The 26,419-nt window shown below is 32.1% G+C and overlaps 2 protein-coding genes and 1 long non-coding RNA gene across 6 annotated transcripts in view; 2 read left to right on the top strand and 1 right to left on the bottom strand.

Moving 5' to 3' along the window:
• LOC111707208 (uncharacterized) overlaps positions 1-11,248 on the bottom strand; it is a 33,368-nt gene extending 22,120 nt beyond the window's left edge. For 3 of the 4 annotated variants that reach the window (XM_023480265.1, XM_023480266.1, XM_023480267.1), the window contains exons 1-8: positions 11,116-11,248; positions 7,245-7,305; positions 6,156-6,217; positions 5,849-5,900; positions 4,185-4,287; positions 3,046-3,121; positions 1,760-1,825; positions 146-393 (exon numbers count right to left, since the gene is read on the bottom strand). In XM_023480265.1, coding sequence (XP_023336033.1) covers positions 146-393; positions 1,760-1,825; positions 3,046-3,121; positions 4,185-4,287; positions 5,849-5,900; positions 6,156-6,217; positions 7,245-7,305; positions 11,116-11,232 — 785 coding nt within the window. In that variant the 5' untranslated portion in view covers positions 11,233-11,248. Of the gene's footprint in view, positions 1-145; positions 394-1,759; positions 1,826-3,045; positions 3,122-4,184; positions 4,288-5,744; positions 5,789-5,848; positions 5,901-6,155; positions 6,218-7,244; positions 7,306-11,115 lie in introns of those variants that run through there. The other variant, XM_023480268.1, reaches the window with a different exon arrangement.
• LOC111707209 (uncharacterized) lies at positions 11,239-13,232 on the top strand. The gene is made up of 4 exons (XR_002766392.1): positions 11,239-11,328; positions 11,667-11,850; positions 11,967-12,122; positions 13,147-13,232. It is a non-coding gene; the product is annotated as an uncharacterized LOC111707209 (long non-coding RNA).
• Positions 13,233-13,906: 674 nt separating this feature from the next.
• LOC111707214 (probable protein disulfide-isomerase A4) lies at positions 13,907-25,671 on the top strand. Its single transcript, XM_023480271.1, has 19 exons — positions 13,907-14,043; positions 14,623-14,736; positions 15,425-15,534; positions 15,606-15,693; positions 16,199-16,362; positions 16,822-16,914; positions 17,226-17,390; positions 17,598-17,676; positions 17,776-17,858; positions 19,084-19,198; positions 19,645-19,721; positions 19,986-20,084; positions 21,689-21,758; positions 21,867-21,926; positions 22,431-22,520; positions 22,960-23,079; positions 23,877-23,977; positions 24,881-24,980; positions 25,374-25,671. Exons 1-19 carry the CDS (start codon positions 13,951-13,953, stop codon positions 25,458-25,460), a joined length of 1,908 nt encoding a protein of 635 aa, XP_023336039.1. The 5' UTR covers positions 13,907-13,950; the 3' UTR covers positions 25,461-25,671.
• The last annotated feature ends 748 nt before the right edge of the window (positions 25,672-26,419 follow it).

Genomic DNA, 26,419 nt, shown 5'->3' with positions numbered 1-26,419 from the left:
TTCTATAGAGTGTATCACTATCAACGTAAACTTAAATACTTCAATTTAAAAGTTAACACAATAGATATCAAGCTCAATGCTATCCTAAACAGTAAACAATAGTTTTGTCCCCAGAAATCTGCAATGTTCAGAAGAACTGGTTTACCTGGTAAATGATGAAGACGATTTGTCCATGGAAATGCTAATCTGTCCAAATCTGTCAAAGGATGATGAACTAAACGATCTGGCGGTCAGAGTTGGTTTAGATATCGATCCAAGAAGGTTAGGAGATCTAGGAGTACCCAGAGCACTGCCAGGTGTACTGGTCCTAGATCTAGGAGTTAAACCAGAACCTAAACCTAAGCTACGGTTTAAAGTTGAGTTTGTGGAGACCACAGCTGCTGAATCCATCATCTATGAAAACAAAGGTAGTATAAAATATTCAGGAATGACTGGCATTCCCGGCAATTAATATTTTTAACATTTTTTTAAAAGACTGAAAGTACGTTTCTAAAACTATTTTATTTACTTTTTTGAAAACATATCTTTTTAGCATTTTTTTTAAGTAACAGGAAGAATGGTGGTAACTACACTACATGAAAATTGATAATTTTGTAATGTCAACTTTGGTAAGCACATAAAAGAGAAAATTTGGTAATGCAAATTTGGAAAAGACACTTTGATAACATCATAAATCACAATTTCTTAACTACAAATGTGTTAAATAAGACTATAACTTCATTGAAGTGACAATTAAGTAATTTGTTAAAAGTGATATTTGGTAACGACATAAAAGTGACACTCAAGTAACTATATTGAAGAGACAATTTGACAATTTGGTAACTACATAAAAGTGACACTCAAGTTACTATATAAAAGAGACAATTTGGTAACTACATAAAAGTGACACTCAAGTTAATATATAAAAGAGACAATTTGGTAACTACATAAAAGTGACACTCAAGTTACTATATAAAAGAGACAATTTGGTAACTACATAAAAGTGACACTTAAGTAACTATACAAAAGGGACTATTTGGTAACTACATAAAAGTGGCACTCAAGTAACTATATAAAATTGACAATTTGGTAACTACCTAAACGTGACACTCAAGTAACTATATAAAAGTGACAATTTGGTAACTAAATATAGCTAAAACTGAATTTTATTAACAGAATGGATCTTACAAAAAGATAAATAATGCTTGCAAAAGCATCAAAAAAGCAAACTTAATGTAAACAATGTTGCGAATTTTTTGAGAGTATTTCTTTAGTACACGAAATACATGTTTCCTTCAATCAAAAATATTTTATCGAATATAAATCTAACAATTCATCATTAAAGAAAAGCAAATATGTCAACTTATTACCAAATTTTCATTAATAATTTGTCATCACCAATTTGTCATCTAACCACGAATTTTCATAACCAAATTGACATTATTAAATTGTCGGTACCAAAATCTCACTTTAGTGACATTATCAAAAATCCGCCCATCGTACAATGACAATTAGCTTTGTGTTATCATTTGCCTTGGAATTTAAAAACATAGAATTTTGTGCAATGTGCGCGTCTTTTTTTTTAATTCCTGTATATTTAATAAGATAAAATTCCCCTGAATATAATTCAATATTGAATATAAACATCAGTTATATATCTGTAAATTATTTGAGATATCTTAAAACAAAACATTTGAAGAAAAAGTTTCGGATTACCCCTGGAACTAACATTATAAGTTAATTTAATGTTTCTCTTCTTTAAACATCAAAATGAACAAACCTTATAAACTTTCTCCTTGAATAAATTCAACTGCTCACCCTCGACTTTATTCTCTGAACTGCTAACCTAGACAAAATAGATAAATCCAATCCTAAAAACAAGTTTTAAAATTTACAGAAAATTTTTGATTTAAACTTTTAGACGATATGTTTTTTTAAACCATTTCAATATTTTATCCAATTTTAAGAGAAATGTTATCAGGAATTTCTTTCTCATGATCTTTATAAACAGCAAAAGCAGTATCCAAGAATCTTAAGTAACAAGTTAAGTGCCCGGCGTTGCCCGTGAAATTTAAATAAATTTAAAATAAAATTTCTATTTTTATTTAAATACAGTGATCCGGATCCTGGATCCGCACTGGAAAAAAATGAATCCGGATCAGGATCCAGGTCATTTTAAAAGATTTACTGAAATTTCTTAACAAAGCAGAGTTTTTGTCTTATTTATTTGGCTTATGTATATGTTAAAACTTGATAAACCATTCAGAAATCAGTAATTTTTTTACAATCTCTCTTTTTTCAATATATTGTTTATATTTGAGCATTGACAGTAAAAGTTTTGTATTGCAGTTTTCGGTTGATATTTTTCCTCAATTGGAACCGGATCCAGAAAGCCAAAATCTTGCGGATCCTGATCCTTGGCACTTGACTTTTACTAACAAGTTATTAAATCCCTTAATAAGTGAAACAAGTCCGTTTACATTGCACAAATGATGTGATGTTTTTTGGACTATTTAAAGGCATGAGTGTAAAAGTCGTCTTCCTATTCAAGAGTTTTTTTGTTTATCACTGTAAGTGCGCTATAGTTTCATCTTTAATATAAATAAATAAATATTATATCACTTAAGTTACTTGGGACAATATATTCAAGACTTTTACTTATTTGAGAAAACAATTAATTTTCTAATCCTTTTATCTTTGCAGTCTGATGGTGTAAACCTTACATATTTCAATCATAGACGAGTTTATCTTATAAAAGTCACAGTTTAAAATATCAAAGATGAGCGACGCCAGGTTGCAAAGATTTTGGGATCAGAAAATTTGAAATTGTTGCAAGTTTTCAGGTCTTTTTAATATTTCTTTGTTTGGGGTTAAAAGCTTAAAAGAACTAAAAATTCTCATCAATTTCACCTCAAAAAAGCAAAAATATGCGAAAAAAAGGTATTTTTGTAGATGTCTGATCTAAGTTAAAAGTAAATGTTTTCTTTTCATTTATCAAACTTTTCAATTTCTGGTGAAGTAGTTCTTGGATATAGATAAATTTCAAAATATGGATAATATCCGTTCCTTGGATTTTGTTGGAGTAGATTTCGCAGCTCCAATCAGAGCAAACATAGATAGACCGAACACATCGTTCTGGTATCTGAACAATTTTGTAATGAATGAAAGATCTGATCTGGTATCTGAACAATATCGCAATACTAAAGGATCTGTTCTCGTATCAAACCAATATTGTAAACAATGCATAATCTGGTATCTCAACAATATATGAATAATCTGGTATTTGAACAATATCATTATATGAATATTCTTGTATATGAACACTATCGTATTATATAAACAATAAGTATCTGAACAATATCGTAATATATAAATAATCTGGTATCTGAACAATATGGTGATATATAAATAATCTGGTATCTAAACAATATCGTAATATATGAATAATCTGATATCTGAACAATATCGTGATATATGCATGATCTGGTATCTTAACAATATCGTGATATGCGAATAATCTGGTATCTAAACAATATCATAATATATGAATAATCTGGTATCATACAATCAATAATAATTAATATGAGTTTGTATTAATTAATAAACAAAACTAGCGAGCTCTTTTAATTCCTGAAAAAATAGTATTTCAAGATAATATTCCTTGTCTAAATTTTCCCTTTATTATTTAAGCAAAAAAACACAATGATATTAAGCCATTTTTATTCTCAAAAATTAACGCTAATTAACGTGAACGTAGATTTTTTCATTTTAAAAGAAACAAAGTAGAAACACTTGTTGCCCATCTTAAGCGCTTCTGTGAAAAAAAAAATATCAAGGAATACCGGGAAAACTAATCATCAATCTTAAGACAGAAAAAATAATATTTAGGAATACCGGGAGACAAATTATCAATCTTAAGACAGAAAAAATAATATTTAGGAATACCGGGGAAACTAATTATCAATCTTAAGACAGAAAAAATAATATTTAGGAATACCGGGGAAACTAATTATCAATCTTAAGACAGAAAAAATAATATTTAGGAATACCGGGTAAACTAATTATCAATCTTAAGACAGAAAAAAGAATATTTAGGAATACCGGGGAAACTAATTATCAATCTTAAGACAGAAAAAAAAATATATTTCCTGTTTGAAGGCTACAATTACAAATCGTAACTATATATATATTGAGCAGCATTTTACCTGTAGGGCTGTTTACAAGTAATCCTAATCCTATCCCAGTACTGTTCTGCTGCTGACTGAAACTGCTCTTCTTTAAAACTGAGAAGCTGCTTACAGTTCTCTCCTATTCAACCCATGTATTAGAATATATGTTCTATACAGATTTAAAGGGAGTGTTCGCAAAAAATAAAAGGGGGTATAGGATTAATGCGATAAAAAAGCGCTTTTGATCGCTACTAATCTTATTCCTATCGTTTGCGTCTATAAGGAGAAAATTGTTAAAACGACTCACACCGAAGAACGCAGCGTCCATACAAATTCGGAAAGATGCAACATTCAACTTGGATCGTAAACAAATCAATTTAATTCCAAACAAATAATTCAGATATTACAAACAGTAGTCATCGATTATTTTTCGACACATTCGTATATAGTTAATATTTCAGAATATTTTTGATTTCGTTTTTTTTTTAAAAATAATTTTCGCTGGCACTGGATTTTCTAACATTCCTGGAAAATATGAAAATGTCGTCTTTATTATCAAAAATCCTCGAAACAGGAATACATGTTTTCAAAAGTAACTCTCAGGTCATGAAAAATACAAAATATTATGAAATATCAACTATTTACGAATGCGTCGAAAAATAATCGATGACTATTGTTTGTAATATCTGAATGATTTGTTTGGAATTAAATAGATTTGTTTACGATCCGAGTTGAATGTTGCATCTTTCCGAATTTGTGTTTTGGTTGTACAATGTAGTATTTTGGTGCCCTAATAAGGTCAAAAACCAAGTCCCCTTTGAATTTTTTTTGAAATTCTTAAAGCTTCTTAAATGGGGGCAACACATGATTTTGATATGAAGGAAGAAATATGATACTTTTCCTCAGAAAGGTTTTGCATAATTTCCTGTGTCAGCAGAAAAAAAATAATGATGATAAAATTTTTTTTTTTAACTCGATCTTCTTTTACATTAAGCTGTCCCATAAGTCCAGGCAGTTAATGCCTACGCTACAATAAATGTTCTTAAAGATTCTTTTAATTCTGTTCCATTAGAACTTAAAACACAATTGGGAAATGAGACTCAGTTCTCACTCTCAGTTTAAAGGAAATATAGGAAACTTTTCTAAAATATCTGATTTCTCTTCCTCATAGGCAATGGGGGGGGGGGAACTTTTTAATACTTTTTGGGAAATCTTGGTTATTTTCTTCCTTTAATAAACTGGGGAAAGTATTAATATCACCATTCAGAAAAAAGGGAAAGAAATATCTTTCGAATTTTCTTCCCCAGACTAAGAGTTAATACAGTAATATTATTCTTCTTCTTTTAATATATTTTGTCTTCCCTTTTCTCCCCATTTACTCTTTTTCTTACTCTTTTTCTTCCCCTTTTTTCTCTTTTCATCCCCCTTTCGTTATTTCTTCCTTTTTTCTCTCTTTTTCCTTGAATTTTCTTCCCTAGGCTGAATTCCCCCCCCCCCCCAAGGTTCATGACGTTCATGACGTTATGTTCTTGGTAATAGCTAACCTGATACACTGGTCAGACGGTTCATGACAATATGTCCTTGGTAATAGCTAACCTGATATACTGGTCAAACGGTTCATGACAATATGTCCTTGGTAATAGCTAACCTGATACACTGGTCACACGGTTCATGACAATATGTCCTTGGTAATAGCTAACCTGATATACTGGTCAAACGGTTCATGAAGTTATGATTCAACACAATTTCTCTCTAAATTTTAAAATAATTATATTTTGCTGAATTGCAAAATTTCAGAGAAAAATATCAAATTTCATTTCATCAAAAAGAATGGTATGAAAACCAATTTATTTATTATATAACATTTCAAATTTCTTTCACAGTGGTCCATGTAATTGTAATTAGAGATTAAATTTTTCATTTTTGATTTTAAAAAAACACTGAGGAGAGGGCATTGGAATGGACCGGAGGGTGGGATGGCGAAAGTTTATCGTTAAAAGTGTTTACCTGTGTGGGTGGCCAGGAACTTAGACCAACAGAAACTTCAACGCTGGCACTCCAGAAATTTCCTTTAAAAAATAAAGTATTAAAAAGTTCCAGTAACACAAGGAGGCGATTCGATTAACATTTTCTAGCTGTGATATAGTTATGACTTCCTCGTCTAACTAGCCTGAAAAATCGCAACTAAATCACAGATAGAAAATGTTTAACGAATCAGATAAATGTTACTACATCTTAATTCACTTTAATGATGTCCTATAATAATCATTTAATTTCACCCACTAAGAGAGTATGTATTTTCTTTGAAAATTATTTCCAAACCCCTCTTCAAGCGCGCAGTGCAAAAAATCAGTTTTTTTAAATAGGGTAAAATTAATTTTTAAAAATCATTTCAAAAACTATACTACTTTTTACTACCAATGCAAAAGAGAAGTTTTCATTTGAAAAATTATGATTTTAGAAAAAAAGGATTGACTTTTTGTTGGGTTAATTGATATTTGTCCGCGAGGATCTGCATATTATGCGGATCCTAAGCGCTGCTTTATTATTTCTTGTTTATCAAATGCAAATTCTGAAGTATTTTCTATTCCTGATTGGGGGGGGGGGGGGGTCAATTTGACCGCCCCCCCCCCCAGTAGTTTTTTTACGTAACTCAAAAAGTATTGGTCTGAGGCTGTTGACATTTTCCGACTTTTCCTAAATACCCATGTAGCCCTCCCTTTAGGTCTAAAACCGGGCTTTTATACTAACTACCTGAGTTCTCAGAAACACTGCCTAAATAACTACTTTTTCCTGTAACAAACTAAATCTTTGTTTTAACCCATTTTCAGTTGTCAGATTTTAATAATTTTTGCAAGTAACCCGTCCAATGAAATTTGCACATTAAAAGTTTTTCTTAATACACATCAGGTTATTTAAAATTTTGCAAAAATGTTTGCATATTTGAAATAGCATTGTCACGGGCTTTTGAAGATGTATATTATATAATTTTTGGACATTTTTTTGCAAACATTTTTACTATTTTACAGGAAAGGATATAGGGTTAAAGTATGATGTTATTTGAAGATAAATGTATTAAAAATTGTAATTACAAACCTATATCAAGCCTCGTAATCATGGTTGGAGAAACCAGGGAGAATTCACAAACAAGTTCACCCTGTAATGAAACATTATCAATCAAAGGTTTTAATTTTCTGTACCTGTACAGACACAAATTCTTTTTGAATTTACAGTTCAAATTTTGCCCCCCCCCCCCTAGGAGCTCCTAGGGTGGGATGCATAAAATTATTTCTGAATACACCCTTGTGGATGACCGATGATAAAAACTGAAAGTACCAAGAAACATAAATCAATTTTAAATTGTTTAACCCCCCCCCCCTCCCCAAAAAAATACTTTATATATTTTCTAGAAAATCATCCTCATCATCATCAATTGATTCTTTATTTAATTTACGATCAATTAAATTGTGAAAGCTGACATTTAGGGTTTGACCGAGAGCATGATTTTTGTGCAGGTCCAGGGACGAGCAAAACCCTTAATTTGAATCATCAGAATTTAAATTTTTTATGTGTTTTTTTTTTTGAAAGTTTAAATACATTTTGGAACAGGTTTTCCCAAAAAAATGATCCAATGAAATGAAAATTTGGCAATAACTTTTTTTACAAAATAAATAAGTAACGCAATAAAAAAAAACTAGATTAATGATAAAAAAATTTCAGAGGGGAACTAAATTCTATTTTAAAAAGACGTTTTTTTGAGAAATAAATGTTTGTAGTTCTTGGGATTTTTTCCCCCGAAATACCCTGAGTATGAGACCTATGCCAAAATGTTGCAATTGAAGTATAGAAATGGCAAGGAAAACAATTAGCTGCACATACTTGCACATGAGGTGTCAATAGCAAGTTTTATAGGTTGCACTAAAATATCAAAACTGAGAGAACCGAGAGGTTGCTTGATTTTCAATAATTATGTATTTTTTCTTTTTTAAATTCTCCCATTTTATGATTTTACACTATTGTTTCGATACAAAACAACTCAATTATAACAAATAATCTTTTTAAGGAGTGAAAAAGAGGGGGGGGGCATTGGGGCTAAGCCCCCCCCTCCCCCAAGATGAGTCCCCTGAAAAAGAAGAAAATATGGTTGACAGTTAATCAGTCTCTGCTCCCCCTTTAACCCCCGGCCCCCCTTGTCCCCTATACTAAATTATACAAATTATGAAGAAAAATCTTGAAACAATAGTTCGATTTCTAGAACCTAGCTATGATTTAGCTGCAACTTCCTAGCTTAGCTATGATTTTGTATTCGTTAGTCCAAAATCAGAGCAAGATCGAAGCTTAGGTTAGATCTGAAGTCGGAGCTAAATCTTAGCTAAATTTCAGCTGATGGAAAGCACACCTGAGGTTGGATTTAGCTTCGACTTCACAGCTAAATCACAGCAAATGGGAACAAACTATTGGCAATTTTTAGGCATTTACCATGATTTTGGGTACAAATAAGCAGACATTAGCCCGGTTTCTTTGTCCGGTTCTAGCTATGATTTAGCTGCGACTTCCTAGCTTAGCTATGATTTTGTATTCGTTAGTCCAAAATCAGAGCAAGATCGAAGCTTATGTTTGATCTGAAGTCGGAGCTAAATCATAGCTAAACATCAGCTGATGAAAATCACACCTGAGGTTGGATTTAGCTTCGACTTCACAGCTAAATCCCAGCAAATGGGAACAAACTAGTCGCCATTTTTAGGCATTTACCATGATTTTGGGTACAAATAAGCAGACATTAAAACTACTTAAATTGCAAAACATGAAAATAGAGACCAGAAATAATATGCCAAGATGCATAGTTCAGAAAAATGAAAATATTTCTAAGATTTTTTAAAAACCTATAAATGATATTTTTTCAAATTTTAAAAAAACTTAAAAATAATATTTTTTTAAAAAGATATTTTTTTAATTTTTTAACTAATAAATTAAAAAAAATATTTTCTAAAAAATACTTTTAAAATAAAAAATGAAAATTTTCTTAAGAATATTTATTTTTATTTTGAATACTAAAAAAGATTTTTTTAAAACAAAAATAAACCTTTTTATCAGATATTTCCTTTTATATATTATTTCTGTTATTTTCTTTTTTTCTTCATGTTTTATCTCTATCTATCTATCTATGTTTTTATTAGTCTATCCATCTATCTAATTTATCAAATATTTTACAATTTTAAGGCTAAATCAAAGACGACTTTTAAAGGGGTCGAGAAAATATCAATGCTCACTAAATTTATTTTTTGCTGTCAGTTAGGAAGGCCAGCTGTCATCAAATCATAGTCAGAGCAGCTTAGATTGGATTCATAAAACAAATTACTTGTACTTTGACTAGATCTGAAATCATACTAAATCCAACCTCAAGATTTTGATTTATGAATGAGCTTTGACTATGATCTGAAATCCAACCTTGTAGCTATGATCTCAAAACATAGTCAGAGTCAAAGCAAGTTACAGCTCGTCAAAGAAATCGGGCTAATATTAAATCATTAAAATACACTCATTTGGGAAAGAATCAAGAATAAACATAAATACCGAAAAAGAAGATAAAACATAAAACAGATTTGTAAAAGTGAATGATTCCGATTGACGGTCTCATCAGTTCAGTTGGCGTTGCAATTTGACTAAAGAGACACTGGTTACAAATGAGGAAGTATGTGATTTCTTACATTAAAGAGTAAACTGTAATAAAGTTGCAATCAAGTTTTTTTCCTGACAATTTCTTTATTTTGAAAATTGCAATTTTGACTACAGATTTGAAATCCTTGACCCAAAATACCTTAGAATAGACATACAACATGCATTTTTCACAAATACACTCTTTAGATTTAAGCGCGCGCGCGACGCTCGTAACGCGCACATAGAACAGACATACAACATGCATTTTCAAATCTCTTTGATTTTTAAGCGCGCTCGCGACGTGCACGCGCGAAAATTTGCAATTTTGATGACAGACTTGAAATCCTTGGCCCAATATAACCTGGAATTGACATACAACATCCATTTTTCTAAATTCACAATTTACGTGCGTGTGCAGGCGTAGCGCGCGCGCGAAATTAAGTTTTGACTTCAGATTTGAAATCCTCATCCACGAAAACCCTTATTAGGATGTATTTGGAGTCCAATATCATTTCCTAAGTGATTTTGATCACATTTGGCACTTTATGGACCACGTGCCCCCCCCCCCCTTCGGCTGCTCCCCTCCTATCAATTTTGTACATGACCTAGATTTCAACTATTTTAACAAAAAAATAATTTTTTGTATTATTTCAGTGTAATGACAATTTCTGGACCGAACCCTGCGGCTAGGACAGGCTAAGTGGCCGAGCGCTGAGGCCAGGACAGACCTTCGATTTCAACAATTTAAAACAAAATTAGGTAATTTCCAAGAGAACGATTTTTGGACCCCCCCCTCCCCCCTCCTATCAATTATGTACATGGGTCTGACAAGAAGTGTCTTAACTTAACCTAACCCGTGGCCGCAGCGCTCGACCCCCTAGCCTGTCCTAGCCGCAGCGCTCGGCCCAGAAAGTGTCTTAACTAACCTAACCCGTGGCCGCAGCGCTCGGGCCCCTAGCCCATCCTAGCCTCAGCGCTCGGCCCAGAAAGTATCTTAACCTAACCTAACCCTAAATAACAAAAAAATAAATAATAATAAATTTGCTGAAAAATAAATGGTCATGTACAAAATTGATAGGAGGGGGGGGTGGGGGGGTCCAAAAATCGTATACTAGGACAGACCCGAGCGCTGCGGCTAGGACAGGCTGGGGGCCAATCTCTATAACGGCTAAAGCAGGCTTTTTGGCCGAGCGCCGCGGCTAGAATAAGCCGGGCGCTGCAGCCATGTGACCTACTTTATCCATGTGTTTATGCATGCATTGCATGTACAAAATTGATAGGACATTTATTTATTTCAGTTTATATATACCTCATGTTTCAGTGACCCAGTCCATTTTCCTGCCCCAGTCCTTAAATTTTGAACTTTGTGTCGAGGATGCTCAGAGTTACAGAATACAACGTCATTTAGTTTCACTATACCAGACATTTTGCATAATTTTTGTTTTAGTTTTTTCCCTTGAGTTTGGCGGGTTTGTGTATTTTCAGATTCAGCTGTTTGATGATATGCTATAGCAGACGAAAAGTAAGAAGCTTTTTTAGAATGTCGTCGTTGAAGATTTTTATTCTTTTTTTAACCAATAGCCTTAAAAAAGTTCTAGCATTACTTAAATATTTATATTTTATCCATCCTATTTTACGATTATTTTTTACAGCTCGAAGTCTTATCATGAAATATTTTCTTTATATAATAATTAATAATTTCCCAATATTTTTTCCTTTAAATAAAACGAGATCGCTAATTTAAGGTTACATCGAATAATTGGCAATATTTCCATGTCCCCTTTCCCTATAATTGTATATTCATAATTTTCTGAAACGTCTTCTGAAATCTGTTACTTCTGTTGCTTTTACTTCCTATAGTTGAATGTCGGATTCTGATTGGTTGGTTGACGCTACGGGCTGAACTCTCATTGGTTGAAAGAAACCGGGTCGTCTGCTAAAACCATCTTCCGTGAAGAAATCAGGGAAATTTTAGCAAATGATAATAAACAACGTAAATATTAATGGAGTTTTTAAACGTGTGAAGCTTAGATTTATGTCAAAGGTAAACTATTGTTAATTTAAGTAAAAACTTAATTTTGTTTAGAAGTTTACACGTAATGTTTTCAATGTTTTGGATTGGTCCAAGTATATCGAAGTGTATTTGGAGTATTCATACAGGTTACTGTGTTCATCAACCATAGCATGATAGCAGTTCAAACAAATCCACCAGACTGTGTACACGGTAACGGTACATGCTGAGAACTATCTGTGCAGTACTGCAGCGGCTGTAAAGTTACAGATATTAGGAAAATTATAGCCGATTTAAAACGTCAGGTATATTGAATAATTTTCTATTCAATTCTGTTTCAACATATAAAATATTATTAACTAGCCTTATAGGGCGCTTCGCGCCCATCTTCTAAATTAATTGTGAACATGTTCTCTTTGTGTACATCGTAAAACAAAACAAAAATAATTCGCGGATTATCGCAAAAAATTTCGCGGATTTTCAAAATTTTTAAAAATTTAATGAAGATCGAGTTTTGATGGAGACACATATTTGAAATTGTGATCATTTATAAACCTTCCCAGGGGTCCCTAGATGTCCCACAAAAAATTTGGGCCCGATCGGTTCAGCCGTTTTGACGTTTATTGGATACAAACAGACAGACAAGCCAAATTTATATATAGATTGTGGAATTATGATAATTCACTAAAAACCTAATTTTTGAATCCCTTTATCTTCCTGCTGGTGTATACCTTTAATATTTCTGACCGCGCAATACTATTCAAATTGATCTATATATTCATATATAGCTGAATCAATTTAGTTTGAATTGCGAAAGTTCTGCAACTTCAGGTTGCAAAGATATAATTAATTTAAGAATGAAAGCTTGAGGAAGGTAAACATGCATGTTTTAACTGTTTTTTTCCAAGTAAAAATACTTAATACTAGTTTTGACATCATTCATAAGAATATAATTTGCCGCCATATTTATGTCGTTCAATCAATTTTGAAGGTAAATCATCCAGACTATACATTTTGGAAACCTTAAAATATGCCCAGACGGTGTAAAATTATTGTAGGAACTTTTTTTGAACCTTATCACGGACAAGTTGATCAGTGATCACACTGTCTAGAAATGGCGCAAGATGCAGACTGCAGAGATGTGTTTACATTTTTTCAAAAAAAAAGCGCCAAAAATAGTCTGGCATAAAGGAGCAAGAAAAAGATCTAACCTATACGGACGCGCAGATGGAGAAAGGAGAAATAAGATGAAAAGATGAACCTTTGAAATTAATTGCAACGATGATTGGGACACCCTGTATATGTATTGTATTTGTGTCTATATTCCAGGTATGCATGTGGTGGGGTTGATCTTCTTCTGCTTGAGCTTATGGGAGAATGTCTGGGCGGGAGAAGATGAAGGACCAGGAAATCCTNCCCCCCGGCCCCTAATATTTTTAATGGGTTGGATTTCCAATCTTTTTATCATTTTTACCCTAAAATTTATTCATTAAATTTATTTTCATCGTTTCATGGTTTCATGATTTCTCATTTCTCATATTGTCATGTCAAGAGTGATATAATATTTGATGCTTAACTTATCCCTTTATGTATTTATGTATGCTAATTGGATCATCCATCTTGTATCTAATATTAATCCAATTCAGGGAGATCATGAGAGGGAATTGCGGGTCCATAAATTCTTTACTTGGAAATTACTTATTAACCCTTTTTGTTTATTGATGGAGAATGAATAAGATATTATATTTAATATTAACCCTATATGTTCAGGGAGAATAAATAAGATATTATAATTAATATTAACCCTGTATGTTCAGGGAGAATAAATAAGATATTATATCTAATATTAACCCTGTATGTTCAGGGAGAATAAATAAAATATATCTAATATTAACCCTGTATGTTCAGGGAGAATGAATAAAATATTATATCTAATATTAACCCTATATGTTCAGGGAGAATAAATAAGATATTATATCTAATATTAACCCTGTATGTTCAGGGAGAATAAATAAAATATTATATCTAATATTAACCCTGTATGTTCAGGGAGAATGAATGAAATATTATATCTAATATTAACCCTATATGTTCAGGGAGAATGACGGAGATCTTGAATCAGATGTTAACCCTATGAAGGCCCCTCGGGGTAACTACAATATAATAAAGGATGAAGAAGTTTATGTTCTAACCAGAGATACGTTTGCATTTTTCGTGAAAAACAGAGTAAGTTGAGAATATTAAAAACCTGTTAATTTATTGATCGTGTTTGCCTTATTTACTATATCTATGTATGGACATGCTTGTCTGTTTGTTTGTCTGCTATAATCATCAAAAAAACAAAACAGATCAATCCCAAATAATCGCAACGAAGGTTTATTGCCGGTAAAAAATACAAAAAATTAACATTTTATTAAATAAAAAAATGTAAGTGCTAAAAAATGGTTGCAGCTGAAGTAAAATTTAAAAACTAGAATTATTACTACAGTTATAACCAGAAAAATCTGAAATAGGAAGATGACTTTTAAACTCTAGTTATGACTTCAAGTAGTCCAATGAAAATGGGGCACAGCAAATGTGAAACGTAAACAGACCCATTTCACTAAATTAGTTATTCAATAAGTGTCTGGTAAAAATATTTGCTTTGTTAAAACATCAAATACACTTAAGTAAAGACGTCTTACTACTCCAGAGTTTTCTAGTTATCATTGTAAGAACAAATTTCGGGAAATGCTTGATTTATCCGGATCCATTAAATTGAAAATTTCGATTATTTCTCTTTTAATGTTTTCGTTTGTTTGCTAGGACTTAGTATTGGTTGAGTTCTATGCCCCCTGGTGTGGGCACTGTAAGACCCTGGAGCCGGAATATGCTAAAGCTGCGAAAGAACTCTTAAAAGAAGGAATACCCTTAGCTAAGGTAGGAGTCTTATAAGAACTAAGAAACGAAAACGAATATATATTTGTTGACATGAAAAGTCACTATAATAAAATAAAGAGATCTAAAATGGATATTTCTAACATTTATTTAAACGAAAGTGTTTTGAAATATTTGCATTTAAGGCGGAGTTAAAATTGGTTGATTTAGAAATTAACAAAGGAATTATGGATGGATATTTGATGGTACTTCATGGGATCTGTTACTAGTTCAACTGTCCTAACATGACTGAATACCCGGGAGCTGGGATGAACGGGGATTCGACATGTGGGCACTACATGAGGAGGAAATGGATCTTGAGTACACATACATCTAGAGAAAAGGCTGGGGCATTTGAGTCGGAAAAATCGTCTTCCTTATATTTCGAATTAATTTTAACAATATTATATTTTGGGTCAAAATTATTAGTAATTTTTAAATTTTTTCACCAAAAGTTTTATGTAAATTTTAAATCATAAATGTGAAAAATTGTAATTATTTTATACTTTAAGAGCGCAAAATCGTTTTCTATGATAATTTCGTACCAACTACTAAATGAAAGTAAGTTTTAAAAGTGTTTCCCTACGGTCTGAAGTTCTATGTAACCATATAGGCGATAGTAATAGTTTTTTTTTCGTACAAGTTTTGACAGACGACATTTAAAGACATCTCAATACAAAGAACTGTTTAGGTTGATGCTACTAAAGAGGGTGAGCTCGCTAAAGAATATTTTGTCCAAGGATTCCCAACATTATTACTCTTCAAGAACGGGAATAAGGTCGAAGACTATACAGGATCCAGGTACAAAAAAGTCCTAAAGATAAAACATTTTGAATTTAAGAATTGAGAATCGACGCTTAATTTTGCGTTAGGACGTCTGGTGAAATAGTTGATTATATGCGTAAACAGGCAGATCCTAACTGGAGCCCTCCACCTAGTGTCATTCTTACCTTATCTCAGGTGTAGTTTGAAAATAAAAATATAAATTTTCTAATACGAATAGATTTTAAAATTTAAAAATTTTAAAAAAGATGTTTTATATAATATTTAAAGGGGAGACAAATTTAAACGCAAATTTTAAAACCTTAAAGGGTCTGTATGTCGTTGTTCTTTTAAGTGACCTTTTATTGTATGTGGGCATGCTTAGTTCACAAGGGTACTATTCAAATCTTGATCTGATCAGTAATGTGGAAGATATCTTCGTTTTTCTTTTTTTCCTCCTATTAATTTTCAAAGAGAAAATTATGGATATCTCATGCATTCTTGAACAGACGAAGCCTTAAAGGGTACATTTGTGAGTCGGTCATGAACACTTTATTATTACAGAGTCTCTGAAAACTACGTGAATCAAAAATCAAGGAAGACAAAAAAACTAAAACAGAATACATAGAATAAAGCAAGTATATTACACAATACACAGTTGGAAGTTTGTAAGAATTTGAAGAATAATGTTTTTATCTTCTAGGATAACTTCACGAAGGTGGCGAAGACGAAGGACTTGATGTTGACGATGTTCTACGCCCCGTGGTGTAAACATTGTAAACAGCTTGAACCTGAGTTCGAGGGAGCTGCGCAGGAACTGCAGGAGTGGGGGATTGTACTCTCTAAGGTTAATAAAGAAACTACACATTAATAATAAATTCCAAAAAAAATGAAAATTCGAGTCATTTTAAAATCTTAAAATACCGAAATATGGTTTCCCTTTTCCCTTCCCTTTTCCCTTCCCTTCCCCCTTCCCTTTTCCTTAATTCTTCTTCTCTTCCCCCTTTTTCCTTTTTTCTTCACGTTTTTCTCCCAAACCCAATAAAAGCTCATTTCAAACTGAAAAATATAAACTCCATGGAATAATGAAGAATTAGAATTCATGAATTTAACAATTTAGGATAGTTTTGTCACTAAGTGTAAACATAAAGATAGAGGAATGGATGTGGAAAAAATTGAATATCATAATTTTTTTAATAATAAATTTTAAATTTCACTTTTACAATAACATGGCTTTTGAAAAATTCTTAAATCACATAATTGTCTTTATTCAGTAAACATCTTTTTTTCGCGAAATGTCTAAAGTTAAAACTTAAATTTGTTAAGACTGGAAGCTACTGTAGTTGGTTTCTTCAAAGGCAAATCTGATTTGTTTGATGAATACCTGGTCGCCGCGAACGAGATGAGAGGTCTTTTCAGGTAAATCAAGGAATGAATACTTGCCTCAAACTCTCATTTCCTATTCTTTCTAGCTTTTCAACCTGATGTCGTAAACCTTTGGTGTTTCTAGCCATGACTCTGCTACTGGGTTACCCAAGATCTGGCTTCTTGTAGATCTCATCTCACATATCACATATTACTGATACTGATCTATATTTAGATTTCTCCGTGCACACTACTGATACTGATAGATTTCTCCACACTACTGATATACTGCTCTTTATTTAGATTTCACCACACTACTGATACTGATCTATAATTAGATTTCTTCACACTACTGATACTGATAGATTTCTCCACACTACTGATACTGATAGGTTTCTCCACACTACTGATCCTGATAGATTTCTCCACAATACTGATACTGCTCTTTATTTAGATTTCTCCACACTACTGATACTGATAGGTTTCTCCACACTACTGATACTGATAGATTTCTCCACAATACTGATACTGCTCTATATTTAGATTTCTCCACACTACTGATACTGCTCTATATTTAGATTTCTCCACCCTACTGATACTGCTCTTTATTTAGATTTCTCCACACTACTGATACTGCTCTACATTTAGATTTCTTCTCACTACTGATACTGATAGATTTCTCCACACTACTGATACTGATAGATTTCTTCACACTACTGATACTGCTCTATATTTAGATTTCTCCACACTACTGATACTGCTCTGGCTAAAGAGTTTGGATTCCCTCCTGATACAGTAACAGTTTTCCAACCTGAGGAATGAAGCACATATTTTTTTTAATTCATAAATATTTATTTTTGAAGAAAAAATTATTTATTAATCTTAAATTAAATAAAAATGTCTTATTATCCACAGATCTACCATTCTCCGTATGAGAACAAGACGTTCTCGTTCACCAAGAAGTCTGGGACATACAAGGAGATCATTCAGTTCGTCAGGTAGAACATCTTGCTCAGCTTGTTTAATATCAGACCTACAGGGGCGTATACTGGGTGGGGGNAATACTCATCATAAAATGCATTTGTCTTGTGTTTCATGGTGAGAATGGACAAAATGAAAATATTCTGATAATCTTTTCATTTACAAACATTGTATGAATTGCAGCTACTATTTATTTATAATGATTTAATTTATAATTACTTTTCCCTTTTATAAATGTATCCTTGAAATGGATCCTGTAATCCTGCAATATATCTAGCTGTCGTCTTTGTTCCATCGAGTTTGGAAGAAAAATAGTAAAAGCACAAGAAAGCACAGAGTTTTCTGGTCCCTGGATAATCTAAATATATAAAAAGATTCTAATAGCCATATAGAAAAAAATTAGGGTCTCCCGCAGTACCCCAAATCCTTGCTTTCGTCAGAGTAGCGTGTCAAAAAATCCTGTTTTTCAATGAAATAGCGGGGTTTTGGTCGAAATTCTTAGCTAAAACATACCATTTAAACAACTTAAGAAATTCTTCTGCGGCCTAATCTTATTTGACATAAATGAGAGGTTTATTGAATAAACTTATTTTGGCTGACCCTCCCATAATACCCCACTGTTGGGGGGGGGTCCAAAAATCGTTCTCTAGGAAATTACTATGGATTTAATTTGCAGGGTTGGCTGTTTAAGTGGGGGGGGGGGTACCCCTTAGACATAATGGACAAATTTCTGTTCACGTTCCTGTTTTGTCTTTCTAAACAAACTAAAAATTTCGTGGCCAAAGTCGAATGATTTAGTTAAAAGGCTCATATCTTTCATTTAAAAAGTATGTTTAAATAATTTAATAACTATTGCAAAATATATCTATTATCTTTCTCTCAGTTAGACTCCCGGCCTGCTTCTACTTTTATTATTATTATAAACAATCAACCTACAGACAAAGTACCGTTACCTATAGATTATAAAACAATAAAGAAGTGATTGAGCTTCGTCACTTGCACTGGTCTATATGGAATCTAGTGGTTAAGGATGTCCACAACCTCAAACTCCACCCAACTCTTTTAATTTATAACTGCCAAATCTCAAATAATTTCCCCTGAACATTTTTGATAACCAGTTGTAATATTTAGTTACAAATAAATATCATTATCGGCATTTCTAATCAAGCATAGTTTTATCAAAAAGTAGAATTAAATACCACCATTTTGAAATTAAAATTGATTCTTTTAAAAAATGTTTAGGAAAAGTTCAATTCCTCTGGTTGGGCAGAGAACTCGAACTAATCTTCATAAATACAGTGAGAGACCTCTTATTGTTCTCTATTATGATGTTAATTTCGATCATCAGTTCGTCAAGGTAGAAAATAAACATAAGATGAATACTGTGAGGTAATTTTAGAACTTCTAAACAGTGTTTAGGATGCTGATCCACAAGTTGCATAATTTTCGCAGACATCAACTGAAACCTATTGCTCTTATAAGCTCTTCTTATCGAAAAAAGCAGATGAAATATGGGAAATTTGTCATTGGTAAAATGAATTTTTAAGTCTTTGAGAAATAACAATACATGGGATTTATTTTCACTAGACAGCTCTTGGGTCTGCATCAAAATTAATTGTGGATCCTTAGCTATACTTTTGAGCATGATAACACTAAAGCTTGAAATATCTTAAACTAAAACATCTATATTATTACATTGTTATGTATTTGTTGAACTATTTTACAATCTATTAGAACTTGTTGGCTTTTAGCTACAACAGCAAAAAAAGTCTAAATTCAAGGTTTAATTGTAATTATTTTTAGGACACCCAGTTTGTCCGAGAGAAAGTTCTAAAAGTGGCAAAATATTTTATAGATTCCAATCTACGATTTGCTCTCAGGTATGATAGAGTCATAAAAATTAGGAATTTAAAATCAAATATTAAAATTTGGAATTATTTTCCATTTTTAAATCCAAGCTACAAGTGTCAGATGGGTCAAAATTGTTTTATTTTCTGAACAATGCATAACATTGTTTCGTTTCTTTTAACATTGTTTCAAGTATTAGATACAGCACTTGTTGAAGAAAAAGGTTATTTAACCATTGAATGGTATTTTGTTATTGAATTTTTATAACGCAAAAATTTTTACTAACTTTTTTTCAGCAATGAGGAAGAGTTTGAGGATGAACTTAAAGCTCTTGGTTTAGAAGATTCTGGAGCTGACGTTAATGTTGCCTGCTATACAGATAAACAGAAGTTTAGGTAGGATTTACCAGTTTTTTGCATGGATAAACAGAAGTTTAGGAAGGATTTATTTATTTTTTACACAGATAATCAGAAGTTTAGGAAGGATTTATCTGTTTTTTACATGGATAAACAGAAGTTTAGGAAGGATTTATCTTTTTTTTTACACGGATAAACAGAAGTTTAGGAAGGATTTATCTGTTTTACACGGATAAACAGAAGTTTAGGTAGAATTTACCGTTTTTTTACACGGATAAACAGAAGTTTAGGAAGGATTTATCTGTTTTTTTTACACGGATAAACAGAAGTTTAAGTAGGATATATCTGTTTATTACACAGATGCACAGAAGTTTAAATAGGATATATATGTTACTTACACAGATAATCAGAAGTTTAAATAGGATATATATGTTACTTACACAGATAATCAGAAGTTTAGATAGGATTTTCTATTTAAATCACAAATAAACATAAGTTTAGGTAAGATTTATCTGTTTCTTACACAGATAAACAGAAGTTTAGGAAGGATATATGTGTTTATTACACAGATAAACAGAAGTTTAGGTAGGATATATCTGTTACAACACAGACAAGCAGAGGTTTAGGTAGGATATATCTGTTACAACACAGATAAGGAGAGGTTTAGGTAGGATATATCTGTTACAACACAGATAAGGAGAGGTTTAGGTAGGATATATCTGTTACAACACAGATAAGGAGAGGTTTAGGTAGGATATATCTGTTACAACACAGAAAAGCAGAGGTTTAGGTAGGATATATCTGTTACAACACAGACAAGCAGAGGTTTAGGTAGGATATATTTGTTACAACACAGACAAGCAGAGGTTTAGGTAGGATATATCTGTTACAACACAGATAAGGAGAGGTTTAGGTAGGATATATCTGTTACAACACAGATAAGCAGAGGTTTAGGTAAGATTTATCTGTTACACCACAGATAAGCAGAGGTTTAGGTAGGATATATCTGTTACAACACAGATAAGCAGAGGTTTAGGTAGGATATATCTGTTACAACACAGATAAGCAGAGGTTTAGGTAGGATATATCTGTTACAACACAGATAAGCAGAGGTTTAGGTAGGATATCAGATAAATTTGATTTTTTATTTGTAACTGATCTATTATAGGATCTTTTAATTTATAACTCACCTATCTTAAAAAATGTGACGAATACTACGTTCCACACTTTTTTGGTTACTACTGTACAAAGTTTATTTATCTTTTAACAAACTGACCAACATGATATTAAAACTGTAATGTATGTCAACTGAAGGAATAAAATTCTAGTTTTCTGGGCAAAGCATAAAAATGTTAATATATCTAATTCAAAGGGAAATGGAATGGAAACTGAAGCGGAAACAGGGAAATCTTTGTAGATAACCGTTAAGGGATTGTCAATGAGATTTGAGACTGATTCCCAACTGTTCCCTTTAATCCTTTTCCGGTGGAAGATTGGGTATTAGTATTCCATTGAAAAGAGATGAAAATTAGTCAGTTTTCTAGCTGGCGTAATTTGAAAAGCCTCGACGGCTATGTTGTACATTTTCTAAAAAATAATATATTTGTTCTTAAAATAATGTTACCAGTCCCTTAAAATATCAGGATGGCAGTGGAGGAAGATTTTGAGCCTGAGAGCCTGGGCAACTTTGTGGAAGGACTCCGGACTGGCAAGGTAAGAATTAAGAATTATAATGACAAATGAAATGTTCTTAATATGAAGTTAACATTGTAGTTTTTAATTCTGTAACAAGTTTTAAAATAAAGTTATCATAATTTTTAGGTTAAACCGTTTATGAAATCTCTACCAGTTCCCAAGCGGCAAGACAGCATTATTAGAAAGGTAAATTTATATAATAAAACAAGACATTCATCACGGACAAAGCCGGGTCCTTCATCTAGTTCTGCATAATTCATTATTTTGATAAAAGTTGCTTTGCTGAACACCATAGATGAAAATAGTTGCCATGAGTTCAACAAATTTCATGTTGATATCAATAATTATACTTTAATGCATTACCTGTGTGATTTTTTACAGACACACTCCTCAAGATTTTGTTCTTCTGAAGCTTTCTCTATTTTGGATTTTGTTTGGCTATCGGCCTTTTATGGGACTTTAGACATTATTTCACGTTGCTTTCTATTTATAAAGTGGCATGACAGATTCACAACAATACCAACTATGTTTATTCAAGACTGAATTAATTATTATTTTAAAGCTTGAAAAACGAGGCTTTCTTCCACATTGTTAAAGGGCTCCGTTGTGAATCTGGCATGTCCGGCTCTTTAAATGTAGGGTCACTTGATATTACGTCTACAGTACCTTAAATGTTTTTGATTTAATCAGATTGTTGCGGACAACTACGACGAAGAGATCCATATGGTGAAGAAGGATGCAGTTCTCTTCTTCTATGCGCCCTGGTGCGGGCACTGCAAGGAAACAGACGCTTCAATATCTTGAAATTCATTTAAACAATTATTTTTCGAAGACGACATTTCTTGTCTAAATTGTTAGTCTGAGGGATACGGGTAATCTTTACAATGTTACCCCGGGGGGCGGGGGGCATTCAACGTGTTTTTATTAAATTATATTTTTGTATTTGGAACATTAAGTTATGCTTGATTTATTTGAACAGTAAAGGTTATTAGATTTAAATCTCCCCAATCATTCACCTTTATATCCTCGTAAAGTAGTTTTTTTCATGTCGGATATTTTTTCAAGGAAGCATGAATTTTTCTCCTTGAAAATAACTCCCTTAATTAATATGTCTGGCTCCCCACCCCTTCTCCTCACCCATATCGCGATTTAAAATTAATTTTTATTGTTTAATTATATTATTTATTTTATTTATTATAAAGTTCTGTTCTGCCTACAGGAGATGGACCCGGTTTTGAAAAAAGTTGCGAAAAAAATTACAAAGACTAATGAGAATATCGTCTTCGGCAAGATTGATGGGACAGTGAATGACAAACCGTACATGTTTCCCAACCTAAAGGTAAATTTTAACTCTTCACCCCCTGTCAGGATTCTGACCTGAAGCATGGGTTGAAATCTAAAAATAGAATATTCCCCTCACCTTCTAAAATTTGTTCAAAATAACATGAATTAGAAATTATTTCGAACTTTTTTCATTTCCGAAATATTTGCGTATTTTCTTAAATTCCTGGGATAAAATGTTCTGCTCTGACCTTGATAAAAATGCCGCGTATTAGATATTCTGCATCAGGTTAGAACAAGATTAATAATATTTGACAAGTGTCAGAATTCTCATGTTAATTTAATCGATGAAGAGTTAGTCTGACCCTTCTTCTCATCTTTATAATTCTGAAGCGACTTTACTTGCCCATTCACCTTTTACGGTCTCTGACGACAATTTTCACTTTTTTCCTGTAAATCTGATTGGACGTTAAATATTTTAATAACGTTTATCATTGCTGCATAAATTGCGTCCTTATCCCTTATACAGTAAAGGTGTTGAGGAATGTAGTACACGTGATTTCTAAAAGTTGAAATTATAAAAATCCAGTTTTTTGGACGAATTTGACGAATTTGTCTTTATTATGCAATGTGAGATGTGAAGATTTTGAGAAACGTCAACTAATCATCAAAAATTCGCAAAATTTCATTTTATTATGTCATTTGAATTGTTTTAAATTTGGATTTATTTAAATGACGTATTCGGAGTTCTAATCTGCTCTCTGCAGATCTCAAAATATTATATTTTAGGAGTTAATTTAAATATTGGGGTTTGTTGTTTTAAAAAATATTTTTTACTAATAAAATTTGGTTTAGGGATATCCTTCTTTGTTCTTCATTTCTGCTTACGAGAAGTATGATCCTATTCTTTACCAAGGAGACAAGAGTTACAAATCTGTCAAGGACTGGATCAATAGGTAAATAAGGATCAGGAGAATTAGATTAATAGGGATCAGGAGTATTTAATTAATAGTTAAATAGGGATCAGGAGAAGTAGATTAATAGGTAAATAGGGATCAGGAGGATTAGATTTATTGCTAAATAGGGATCAGGAGAATTAGATTAAAAGGTAAATAGGGATCGGGAGGATTAGATTAATAGGGATTATGAGGATTAAATTAATGGTAAATAAGGTTCAGGAGGATTACATTAATAGGTAAAAAGGGATCAGGAGGATTAAATTAAAAGGTAAATAAGGATCAGGAGGATTAAATTAATAGGTAAATAGGGTTCAGGAGGATGAGAATTATAGGTAAATAGGGATCGTAAGGATTAGATTTATTGGTAAATAGGGTTCTTACGGATTAGATTAATAGGTAAATAGGGATCGTAAGGATTATATTTATTGGTTAATAGGGTTCATACGGATTAGATTAATAGGTACATAGGGATCAGAAGGATTAGATTAATAGGTAAATAGGGATCATAAGGATTAGATTTATAGGTAAATAGTAAATTCATTATAGTATATTACCTTTTATATTTCCAATCAAGTAGTTGTAAGAGCTGTTGAAGAGGAAGAAAACTTTTTAACAAGACCTACATTTTTTTATTTTTCTCACACGGAAAATTTATACAACTAATTATACCCCACTCCTCTAGGTTTATTACGAATTTGAATATCTATTTTATATAATCTGATATTCTGTTCTAATTTCGTGCACTGGAGGATTAAATTTTGCATAATTTGAAATAATTAAATGTCAAGAACTCTTTTCCTGAATATAAATTGAATTGAATTTTTAATATTTTTGATCTTTACAGAATTTTGTTTTATTTTTATTTTTGGCTTAAACATTTTTAATATTTTTTATCTTCAGGCATTCCAGCATATTCTTGACAGATGATGAGAAGAACGGAGATGTATCTCTGGATGATGATGAACTACCAGAACTACCGGAAACTATTGAAAGTTTTCAGGTACCTTGACATTTTCGTTGATAATCAGGGACAGGGCGCCATTTTGGTTTTAGTACGGTTTTAGGACATTTTCCTGGTTTAGAGTAATTCAATAATCTTGGAAATCAAGTGCCGGCTGTAAGATCGTCTTCGATACACGCGGCATTTACTGCGAAACTGATAATACTTTTTTAAAAATCTTAAAAAATGGCCTGAATATTAAAGTGTGGCGTAATATAAAAATCATATGTCCCAAGATTTCCTTTATCAGCCAAAATTGTAATCCATCAACCTTTAAATAAAAAACGTAATCAATTCTTTAATGTAAATGAAACCTGAAAACACTATTTAAAATCCTTATTAGGATTGTCATTCCTTCCTCTTAACCAATGTGAACGAACCTTATTTTTCTAGACTGAGAATATTGAAGAGTCAATGAAGAAGAAACCTGAAGAGATCGTTGAAGATGAAACCGAAAAGAACCCAAAGGATGAACTGTGATTGATTAGTAACCTAAAATTCTCAAAGTATTAATTAATACTTGACAAGTATAGTTTAAAGTATAGTATAAAGAGCTTCTTCCAAATGAAATTCTAATTCCGGAAACAAATTAAATCATCTATGTATTCTTTTCTTAAAATATTTTATGTATTATATATATGAATGAATGGGATGAATGATTATTGAAATAAACTCAACTTTGTTCTTTAAATTCTTGATATCCAGGTAGATTCAGATATGGTATGATATGAAGTCTCTAAAATTCTACCAAAAAATTATAATTAATTTACAATTCATTTCTTCGGTGCTATTATTTTTTTAATCAGTTAACCCTTGGATTTTTTCCCGGTCTTCCGCGACATAAGGAAAATTTTAAAATTTAAAATATTTCTTCAAATTGAGCGATCGACGCAATTTAAAAGTATTTTGAGTATTGATTATCACTTTTTCAAGAAATGTGTACAGAAGAAATAATGTCGGATGCGATTCATTAAACATGAAAACCCCAGTGTGATACTGATCACCCTTTTCTTCCAGTTTTTAACGAGAATCCCTCTACCCCCCCCCCTCCTTCTCTTCCTTTCATGTATCTATTTCCTATTTCTATTCTCCGTAATTAGATCTCCCCTTCCTATAACCAGGGCGACTAGGTTTGTGCACGTTTCAACTTATTGGTTATTTGTTTGTTGTCGGTCAATTTAACTAACCATTCGCTTTTATCGAACGACCAACCAAATCTCATTTCGTTGACAACATTTTCCGTCAATTTTTAAAAAATTTTGTTCGATTAGTTCGGTAATGGAGTTAGTCTTGCTATATAATATTAACTCTAGCTTTCCTCAAAGCAGAACCTAGGTCTTTGCAGAGGTGATTCTAACGGTAACTAGGAGTACAAGGAGACAGAGAAAAATGGCAAATCCAAGTTAAACATACACACCTAAGAAACTTAAGGTATGAAG

The sequence above is a fragment of the Eurytemora carolleeae genome, unplaced genomic scaffold (assembly GCF_000591075.1).
Source record: "Eurytemora carolleeae unplaced genomic scaffold, Eaff_2.0 scaffold768, whole genome shotgun sequence".
Taxonomy (NCBI): Eukaryota; Metazoa; Arthropoda; class Copepoda; order Calanoida; family Temoridae; genus Eurytemora; species Eurytemora carolleeae.
Note: the sequence above shows the minus strand (reverse complement) of the source record. Positions and strands in the feature narration are given on the sequence as shown.

Coding starts and splice junctions, on each gene's coding strand:
- LOC111707214 (XM_023480271.1), top strand. CDS start 13,951: ATGAAGGCCCCTCGGGGTAACTACAATATAATAAAGGATGAAGAAGTT. Junction 17,391..17,597: donor TTCTCCACAATACTGATACT/GCTCTATATTTA, acceptor CTCTATATTTAG/ATTTCTCCACACTACTGATA. Junction 19,722..19,985: donor AATCTACGATTTGCTCTCAG/GTATGATAGAGT, acceptor ACTTTTTTTCAG/CAATGAGGAAGAGTTTGAGG.